This window comes from Brassica oleracea, chromosome C4 (genome assembly GCF_000695525.1).
Source record: "Brassica oleracea var. oleracea cultivar TO1000 chromosome C4, BOL, whole genome shotgun sequence".
NCBI classification, from domain to species: Eukaryota; Viridiplantae; Streptophyta; class Magnoliopsida; order Brassicales; family Brassicaceae; genus Brassica; species Brassica oleracea.
The window spans coordinates 13,069,157-13,080,011 of record NC_027751.1 but is presented as its reverse complement, the minus strand read 5'-3'; the positions used below and the strand labels follow the sequence as shown (position 1 = coordinate 13,080,011).

The following is a 10,855-nucleotide window of genomic DNA, read 5'->3' as shown; positions in this document are numbered from 1 at the left end:
AAAAAAAATATTGATAAAGGAAATCTAGCGCTTTGAATTACGGATCAAGATCATAATAATTGAATAAAAAAATAATTTTAAAATATATATAATAAAAAATACCAAATATACGTGATGATTTGAAATAATCAATTAACTTACAGCATGAAAACTATCAAATTGTTATATTTAAAATAATTATATATAAACATTTAAATATATAAGTAACTTGAAAAATATATTCTAATTATGTAAAATATATATATAAACATGAAAATTAACCGTGCAGGTCCAAATCTAGTATTTCTTTAATAAAATAATACAAATGATTTTATTAAGATTTAAACCTCTTTTTTATGAATAGTGAGCTCACAGCAACAAGATTAAATATTTTTAAGCACTATATCAAGGTCATTTCTTTTTTTTTTCTCTTGGCATAAGAACCATACGAAAGTAGGCCTGGGTTCGCGGGTCAACCCGCCCCGCATGACCCGCCAACCCGCGGATCGTTTCTTTTTTTTTAGTTAAAATTTCAACCCGCTCAACCCGCAAAGAAATAAACTAATACCCGCACCCGCCCCGCTTTATTTTGCGGGTAACCCGCGGGACCCACAGGTTATATTTTTAATTAAAAAATAATTATTTAATTAGTTTTTCTATAAAATAATATATTTATAAGTAATTTTTATATTATTTTTTAAAAATTTAATTATTTTTTATTTTTTATTTTATTTTGCGGGTTGGCGGGTATCCGCAAATCAAAATCCACTAACCCGCATCCGCCCCGCAAAAAATAGTCTTAACCCGCACCCGCGACTTGATTTTTTCAAAACGCTCGACCCGCACCCGCCCCACGGCGGGTCAAATGGGGCGGGCCCCGCGGGCTTTGATTTAAATTCCCAGGCCTATACGAAAGTGAATAACATGAACGAGAGTCTTTCATCTCTTATAATACCCCGAAATCTACCAAACTTGGTTAGTTTTGTTTTAACAGTAGATGAACAATTTTGATTCACAGAGCCTTGCACTAAAGTCTTTTATTAGCATCTTCATTAGCTATACGAATCTCACCGGTAAGACCACTTAATGTCCTCAAACTCCTCATCATCGCTATCCCCATAAACATTCACATCCTCCTCTGCATAACCATCAAAGAACTCCTCATCCTCATCAAGAACCATTCTCACACGTCTTTCTGATGTCTCCTTGTCTTTTGATTCATCGTCAGAGGCTTCACTCTTCTCTTCTTCATCTTCATCTTCCTCATCGTCTTCTTCTTCTTCTTCCTCCTCCTCTTCAGAGATCTCGTCTGGGTAATCATTCCTTGGATGATCTTCAGCTGAGTCATGCAAAGATTTATATAGTTTAGCATTACTTATTTCTTGACTTTCTGTTTCTAGGACGCAACAGAGTACAACAAGAACGGCGGTAAAAGTGTACCATTTGAATCATCAGAGTCATAGTCTGATTCATCATCAGGTCCATCGTAGAACTCTTCTTCCTCCTCGACTGTGACACTAAAATAACACCAAGAACCGAAATTAGCAGGTGACACACAAAAAAGACGATACACGAAGGAGTTCAGTATGAAAAAACTACGCACAGAGGAAACTGGTGCTTAGAACTGTCTTCACTGATATCCATCTCTTCGTTTACAGCATAGAAATCATAAACATACTCTTCGGTATGGCTGGAATGGATACCAGCTTCAATCTCTTCAGCTGCTGTTGGAATGCATTCTCTAAGGAGAGGCAAGAAACTAGCCAGCATTTTCTGGTCCTCCAAGGATTCAACCCTAAAGCAATACATATAAAATACTTCAGCCAAAGCTAAACTACTGGTATTGGGATTTAAAATACAAATGCATGTTACAAGGGAACTTACTCTGGTGGTCCATCGCCTGGTCTTTCTTCAGCATCAACACGAATAACATCGTAGAAACTACACCTCTCATGAAGTTCTTTATCATGGATGCCTTCCTTGTTTCCCTTCCTACTCCGCCATATTTGCTCAAACCGAGCATCCTGTGCAGCGGTCTAAACAGAATAGTTGAACTTTTGATTAAATTGATTACACAAGTCTTGAATTAGATACCTAAAAAAGAGTACCGAGATCTCCTCCTAAAATGCTAAATCTCAAAGAAACTGTACGAAAATGTTACCTGTTGCTGCTGTACAGCTTTTGTCAAGAGCTGCTCCTTTCTCTGCAGACCCAAAAAAACAAAACGAACTTAAAGCTAGCACTCGAGTAGCAGTGAAGATACATGACTAAAACAATACATACGTTGTTTTTCTTGAAGGCAATTTTTCGATCCTCAAACTTTCCTTTACTGCAGCTCTGCTCACCAAGATCATCAGACTCCTGCAGAACACCCAATAACAACAATCAGAACATACAAAAAAAACAACGTGCAAAGGTTTAAACTTTCAACCAGAAAAAAGAAAAGTTCACTCACAAATAAAGAGTGGATGATATCAACAGTGGTTTCAGAGTCCGTGACGGTCTCCAAATGCCGCACTAGCACCTTCTTGGGCTTCACATCCTCTGCCACATGAACAAAATTCAAGATTCCACCGAGTCCAAACCACCTGAGAAGATGATAAAACTACCTTTCTTTTCGGAATTGGATAAAGATAGCTTAGAGAAGTCGAGGAAGGGTCGTTTGAAAGGTCTTTCATTTATCTCCAACCCTAATTGCCACAACATTTGCAATTAGGAGATAGCATGCGTAAAGATTCAAAGAGAGTTTCTACTGAAACTTACAGAAAGCATCGAGCGGAGATTGTCCTACTTTACGCTTAACCCTAACAACCACAGGCTTCTCTCCTACCGAAGAGCTTTCACCCACCCCATCCATTGTCAAACCTTCAGAATTCCCTAAGCACACTCTGAGTTTTTTGTTTCATTCGCTTCTCAAATCAAGAACAATTGAGAGAGAGAGGTCGATCACCTTCTAATCGATGCCTGCTGAGTTTCCAGAGACGGAGTTCAAGTCGCCGGGGTCAGTGTTCTGATCGCCGGAGACAACGAAGCAGCTCTGCTTCGAAATCAAGAAAGACTCGCGCAGACCAGATTCAACAAGACTAAACCCTAAAATCTAATTAAACCGATAGGCAAATATTCGGTTAATCATCCGGACCCACCCGATTGGGTTATTTGGGATACCCGATCCGAATTGCCAATGTTGTCTAGTTGTGTTCGCTAGGCCTGGGCATTTTAACCTGGGTCAAGACCCGAACCGGAACCGACCCAAAAATATCCGACCCGAAATCGGACTAAAAATTTACAAGTATTTTTTGGGTCTAAATTTTTTTTACCCGAAAGAACCGGAACCGAAAAAGAACCGACCCGAATAGACCCGGACCCGAAAAGAACCGACCCGAATAGATCCGACCCGATAAGAACCGATTTGTACCCAACTTAAAAACATGTATATCTAAAACTATGATATTTTGTGTTCTATTTTATATATATTATTGTATGATTTAGTTGAAACTAGTTTTAACACCCACTAGATCTTGATCCGCGCGGATGTTGGATTTAACTTGCGTTCAACGTAAATTTATAAACCATTTTTTTTATAAAATACATTTATATTTTTGTGTTTTGTAAAATATATTTAGAGTAGAATATATTATATTATAATATAGATGTTTGATAATAATTTTTTATCTGTACGTAATATTATATTTATAATTTTATAACTTGATGCAATTTGATGTAATTGTAATATTCATATATTAACCTATTGATTTTTTGTTTATTTATTTAAAAATGATTTAATTTTTTACAGTAGGTTTTTATGAATTATTATTAATTTTATGATATTTGGTTTTCTTGAAAATTGTATTGTAGCAGATTAATATATACTATATATTACAGTTTGTGTTTTTATTTTCAGCAAAAAGAAATAACAATTCATTGTAATTAATTAATTAAATTTTTGATTTTAAGTGAAGTGGCAGATTTGTAAATAAGAAAGAAATGCAGTGGCTAAATGTGTAAATAAAAAAAATATTTAATTTGCTATCTGTGTTTCCAAACAATTCTCATTTAATCTGCTATCCAAGTTTTCAAACGATAGAATCTGTAAATGAGAAATAAATACAGTGACTAAATATGTAAATAAAAAAAAATATTTAATCTGTTATCTTTGTTTCCAAACAACTTTCATTTAATCTCGTTTCCAAACAGTTCCAAAAGGTACTTCAGTTTTAATAATATAGATGCGTAGCATGGGTCAATATCATTATCTTTCAAATTATATGAGCATAAAATTGCAATGACTAAAAAATAAGATAAAGCCCCTATATTCATATATTAGCAAGGTTGTTATTGATAGATAAAACTCAATATAAAGATAAAAAAAGCCCAATAAAAAAAATCCTTTTACCAAAAGACAATCAATGAATCGTCATATATTTAGTTTAACGCTAGCAAATAAACATTATTGTAGAAAGTATATATATACATAATAACTATATTAGTATTAAAAAAGTCTATTATCCACGAAAAGGTTGGTATTACTATTTTTTATCAAGAAATAAAGAACAATAAAAAAATATTTTAAATCTGGAAATTAAATTGGATGTCGTGGAGTAAGATTAGTTGTTCAGTGTAATGCATTAAATAGACTTTATAGAAAGTGTTTCATTTTTAAATGTAGGTAAAATGCGAGTAAGGTGGGAGTATTGGATTTAGAAATTTGATAGAATTTGAAAGAATTATGATTTCCATTAAATTCTAGTGTTATTCAATTGTGTATTTTATCAATTCTTTTAAATTCTTGTGTTATTCAATTGTGTATTTTACCAATTCATTTAGATTCTAGTGTTATTCAATATTTGATAGATTTAATAGGAATGTTATTTGAAAGAAATTTAATGGAAAATGTAATGTAAAATGCAAAGGATCAATTCCTTGCTTTTATGAAGGGATTTGTTATTTTTAGAACCAACTTGACCCCACGGTAATCCATTACGTCTTTAGAAGACATATCACCTACACCAGCCCAATTCCATGTCTCTCCTCTTCCAAAACCGGAACCGAAAAACTGAACTAGAACCAAACCAAATTATTCGAAACCAAAACCGGACCGCCTCAAATGCCTGAATGGTTTCTATATTTCTATATCTGAATAACCGAATCGGAAACGGAACCGAACCGAGAACCGAACGGTACCCGAATATCCGAAAAAACAAGTTTCAACACTTTGATATAAAATAAAATGTCATCAGTTTCACTCAACCCGAATGCCCATGGCTAGTTCACCCAAAAAGATTCATTTAGTAAAAAAAATCTATCTACAAAAAGTAAAACTTTTCCAAGTGTTTTATTTTGGTAAAAAAAATATCTAAGAGTTAACTACTAGTTGTGTATTTTTTTCGTTATCATTCATAGCGTTAGTATTACCATTTGAATTCCATCAAATTAATTTACATTCACTTTTAAATTCTATGGAATTAAATTGGATATCGTGGAGTAAGATTAGTTGTTCAGTGTAATGCATTAAATAGACTTTATAGAAAGTGTTTCATTTTTAAATGTAGGTAAAATGCGATTAAATCTCTTAAATAGTACTTACCTGTATACGAATTTTCATATATGAAATAAATATCTGCACAAAATATCACTAGCAGATTAGTAAATCAAACAAACGGTAAAACAATGTTTACATGAATACTTAGAAAATAAATTAGAGTCTGCTCATAGAGTTTCACATCATCACATGTGAGAGTTACTCACACACACATTCTTTAAGTTTTCTTTTGAGTTTCATCATTTTCTGCTTGACAGAAACTTAAGCCATATAAGAAATGTCTACAAAACTGAACTTCATCTTTTGAAAGAGATTTTTAGAAATAATAGCTTAAAATAGAAATATGTATACCTTTTTTATCCAGAAGAATATCTTTTCACTTTGAAAATAACTTCTGGTCTACGATAATAACACCAAATTTGTGACAATGGGGTTTTTTTCCTTCCTGTGATCATTTAAGCTACAAAACAGAAATATATTCTCATAATATCTTCACTTTAAATTATGCAGAAAGAATCATAGAAAAGAAAAGATGAATCTGAATTGAATAATCATAAACTTTTGTCGATCTGCTTTGCAACACCCAAATAAAAAAATGACAAAGAAAAAGACACAGAAAATAGAAAAAAATAGTTGATCTGAAGTTATATAGGAGATGAGACAGTCAACATGATTGGAAGTTACATAGTTCATTTTGAAGCGTGTGATGGTGATAATTTCTTAAAAAACAGGGAACTTCTTTGCAGTTATTTTAGATTTTTGTACGTGGTATTTTTGATTTTTGATTAGCTAGGTGACTTGTGATTTAGTATATAAAGGATATCTTTTGTTAACAACATTTGTTATTATTTCATTTTAAGTAATATAAAGTTTTAAAATGTAAAATTTAGAGTTTTAAAATGTTTTATTTTAATTATTAATAGTTTCATTTAAGTTGTTTTGTAAAATTTTAGATATATATGACAAATATTCAACTAAAGTTGATGAAATTGTTTATATCATGTCCTTTTCAGATCCTAAATACTCGAACCCGATCCGGACCCGAAAAATTACGGATCTTTTATAGGTATTTTAGTTATAGGTCCGAACCGATCCGGTCCCAAAAAGAACCGACCCGAACCCGAACCAAAAATTTTTAAGTATCTATTGGATCTAAATATTTAGGATCCGACAAGATCCGGACCCAAAAAGAATCGGCCCGAACCAGATTCGAAGATGCAAACGCCCAGTCCTTCGCTTTGTTCATTTTTTCTCCTCAAATTTTGCTTTTGTAAATAGTAAATACTAAAAGGTTTATGATATTGGGCTGAATGGGCCAATAACACTAATATACAATGTGGCTTTTGAAATGATCTTTGGTTTTTCTATTTGAGTTTTGGTTTTTGATTTTTGTATATGAAACGGGCGGGGTTTAATTTACTTTTTAATGGATATGTCTGTTTGATTCGTAGTCTCCCTCTCTATGTTTATCGTGAGATCTCTTTGTGGAGGCGATGTCGCTGGTTCTGTGTAAGAGTCAAAGGCAAGAGCGTAATTTGGTTCTGCGTTCATTGCGATTGGAGTAGAGGATATGTAGGTTCTCTGTTGTGTTGTGGTGTTTTTATGTAGTTCAGATGTAAGTTATAGGTTGAGTTTGAGCCTCCTATCCCTTATATATTAATTGAGGAACATTTGAAAAGATGTAACTTTAATTTTGTATTAATTAAAAGAGGCTCCAATGCATAGGTAGCACTCAATTAAGTAGTCAATTACATTCAATTGAAAAATAAGTAGGTCCACATTCGATTTTTATATGTTGTTAGATACATAAGTTGGTCAAACTATATGATATAATGATATAATATGATATTTTTTTTCCTTAAATAAAACCTACGGAATTACCATAAATGACTAATATATATATGACAATTAATGAGTTTAATAATAAAGATTTGATAACAATGTATATCTCCTCCATCATTTTTTGTTTAATTTTATATTATTAAAATAAATTAAACAATCAAATTAGCTATAAAAATAAAATTTAGATTTTTTCGTATATGTTATATTTTGAATTTTTAAAAACGACAATAAATGACTAAAACTATTAAAATTATTATGTTAAAAATTAATGATCAATTGGTTTAACATTTTTATTATAAGAAGATACACATGATTTTAAAACCATATGAGTAAAAAATATCATTTAATAATAAAATAAATAAATATATATATATATATTAAACACTATATACCATAAGATTACATAAATATTTTAATATTAAAACTTTCAATGAATTTTCAAGAACATTTATAAATTATAAATTTATTAAAGATTTTAGATTGAAAATTTTGTTATCGATGATTTAAATATTTTGTTATAAAACGATATGAACGATCATAGAACTGTATGATTATAAATTCTTATTTAATAAATAACTATACAAAATATACTATTCCTAGAAAAATAGGTTGGTTCATCTTAACTTATATTACACTTTTTATTAAACTAACTATCGAATTGATAAATAACGTACCAAAAAATATTTTGCACTTCCTTTAAATAAAAGCTACGAAATTACCTAATATGATTAACGTATATGTGAAAATTAATTATAATGAATAATAAATATTTGATAACAATTTTTGTATCTTAGTTCTTTTTTTAATTTTATATTATTAAAATATATTTAAAAATCACATTAAATATATAATAAAAACATTTATAATTTTTCTTATATGTTATATTATGAATTTTTCAAAACGTCTATAAATTATTAGAAATTTGAATATCCCCACTCTGAAAATTTTGTGATCAATAGATTATTTTTTTGTCATAATAAGTTACAAATGATCATAAAATTGTATTAATATGAACTTTTATTTAATATTATAAGAAGATACACATTATTTTAAAACCATATGAGTAAAAAATATCATTTAATAATAAAACATATATATTTATATATATATAGAGATTATACTATATACCATAAGATTACATAAATAGTTTAATATTAAAACTTTCAATGAATTTTCAAAAACATTTATAAATTATAAACTTATTAAAGATTTCACATTGAAATTTTTGTTATCGATTATTTAAATATTCAGTTATAAAATGATATGAATGATCATAGAACTGTATGATTATAAATTCTCATTTAATAAATGACTATATAAAATATACTATTCTTAGAAAAATAGGTTGGTCCATCTTGACTTACATTATATTTTTTATTAAACTAACTATCTAATTGATAAATAATCTACCAAAATTATTTTTGCACTTTCCTTAATTAGAAGCTACGAAATTACCTAATATGATTAACGTATATATGAAAATTAATTATTATGAATAATAAATATTTGATAACAATTTTGGTATCTTAGTTCTTTTTTTTAATTTTATATTATTGAAAGATATTAAAAAATCACATTAAATATATAATAAAAACATTTATAATTTTTCTTATATGTTATATTATGAATTTTTCAAAACGTCTATAAATTATTAGAAATTTGAATATCCCCACTCTGAAAATTTTGTGATCAATAGATTATTTTTTTGTTATAATAAGTTACAAATGATCATAAAATATAACGCATATGAATTTTTATTTAATAAATATTCAAACTAAATAATATATATATATAAACACTAATGATTTAAAGCAACAAGATTGGCTGATCAATTTAGTCGTCCAGTTGAAATCTTTCAAAAGTATGTGAAAGACTAAAGTCAAAGTAAATATTGATTTAGAATAGTAGTTATATTTTACTAACCAAATACCGAAAAAAACCGAACCGAACCGAAACTAACCCGATATCCGGGTTGAACACCCGTAATCCAAATGAAGCCAAACTATTGTTTCATTCTCCAAAATATAATAAAAATAATAACTTAATCCCGCGCAAGGCGCGGGTCTTATCCTAGTTGTAATGTAAGATTGTAAGTTATAGGTTAGAGTTTGAGCCTCCTATTGTAACGTTAGACGTTGTGGTGTTGTGGAGTTTTTATTGTAATATTTACAATACGCTAGAACCATTTAACATATTTGCAATTTTTGCCAAGTTTTATAATTCGATACCTACTTTCATTATTTTAGGTCCATTAACAACTTCTTTTAGATAATTGGGAATCCTAAGAGCATCTGCATCGCTAAATTATCTTTCTTTCTTTTTTTCTGATTTAAAAAAAAAAAAAAAAAAAAAAGCGTACCAATCGCGGGCCGTCACGTGTCGGTGGGGCCCGCGAACAGTGTAAAAAACACACAACATACGTTTCTTATTGTGCATACTTTGTATACGGTTTATTCCAAAATCGTTGGCCCCCTTTTAGAGACGCGCGTCTCTGTGCGATGCAGATGCTCTAAGTAGCCCAACACCATTATATTTTATTATTTGAGAAAACTGTTGTTCGGTTTTGGTATTGATTCATAAGTCTGATTTTGTATTTATGATTCGTATTCATATGGAGAATGATTGGAATGAACTATAGCTTTATATTTTTGCTTTAGAAATAAAATTGTAGATTTTTTTGTGGTGGTTGTAGATAATTTTGATGTAGAATATTATCTGTAGGTTTAAAAAGATTCAATGACTTACATATAAATTTTCTAAAGCAAAAAGTAAGTGCTCTAGATTTATGGCTTTCCACAGCTAAAAATAAATAAAAAGGAAAGAAAAATCTGTAGTTTTAAAAAATCTTTACAAAGCATGATTGACAAAAATTTGGGTTGTAGAGAGATCTTACAGCACTTCTAAAGCACTTGTCAATCAACCTCATAGGCTTTAACGGATGTTAATAAAATGTGCACAATTTAAAACAGAAGCTGAAATCATTAGAATAGATAAGGGTAGATGTCATGATCATAAGCAGTAGGAGAAAAGTAAAAGGAAATTGAATTTAAAAAACGTCAACTAAAATGGGTAAATGGAGGAAAAAAGGACGTAAATCTACGGGAGATTCTAGCCACGGTTCACCAGCTGCAGAGAGAGTCGAGCGTGTGTAAAAATGATGCCCAGAAAAGATAATAACATTATCTTGGTCGACTCCATAATTGTTCAAAACCACATTGGCTTCTTTTCCTGCGATGATAGTGATGATATCAGTAATTGAGAACATAACGTTTCAGAAATAGCATACAAACCAAACTAGTAAAATGCTAACCTTTGTGTCTTGGAGGCCCTGGAAGATCTCCTTGTAGACTATATTGGTTACTCCATCAGCACCATCTGAGTTAAAGCTATCGTCTAGTATCTTAAGACCCTCTGGTGATGTCACTCGAGATAACGCAACGTACAACTGGCTGTGAGTGAAGACCTTCCTAGGGAGATATAAAGCAGCTTGTTTGA

General features: G+C 30.4%; 1 protein-coding gene across 3 annotated transcripts; it reads right to left on the bottom strand.

Moving 5' to 3' along the window:
* Positions 1-895: 895 nt before the first annotated feature.
* Positions 896-3,052, bottom strand: LOC106339468 (RNA-directed DNA methylation 4). Of its 3 annotated transcripts, none has more exons than XM_013778289.1 (10): positions 2,930-3,052; positions 2,743-2,844; positions 2,589-2,669; positions 2,435-2,523; positions 2,263-2,340; positions 2,141-2,182; positions 1,864-2,015; positions 1,583-1,774; positions 1,420-1,496; positions 896-1,318 (listed from the first exon to the last, which is right to left on the bottom strand). In XM_013778289.1, the coding sequence occupies exons 2-10, from the start codon at positions 2,834-2,836 to the stop codon at positions 1,047-1,049; spliced, it is 1,077 nt and encodes a 358-aa protein (XP_013633743.1). In that variant the 5' UTR covers positions 2,837-2,844; positions 2,930-3,052; the 3' UTR covers positions 896-1,046. The 3 variants fall into 3 exon arrangements, with proteins under 3 accessions (XP_013633743.1, XP_013633742.1, XP_013633741.1); XM_013778288.1 differs by having other exon boundaries at positions 2,743-2,856; positions 2,930-3,049; XM_013778287.1 differs by having other exon boundaries at positions 2,743-3,048.
* Positions 3,053-10,855: the final 7,803 nt, after the last annotated feature.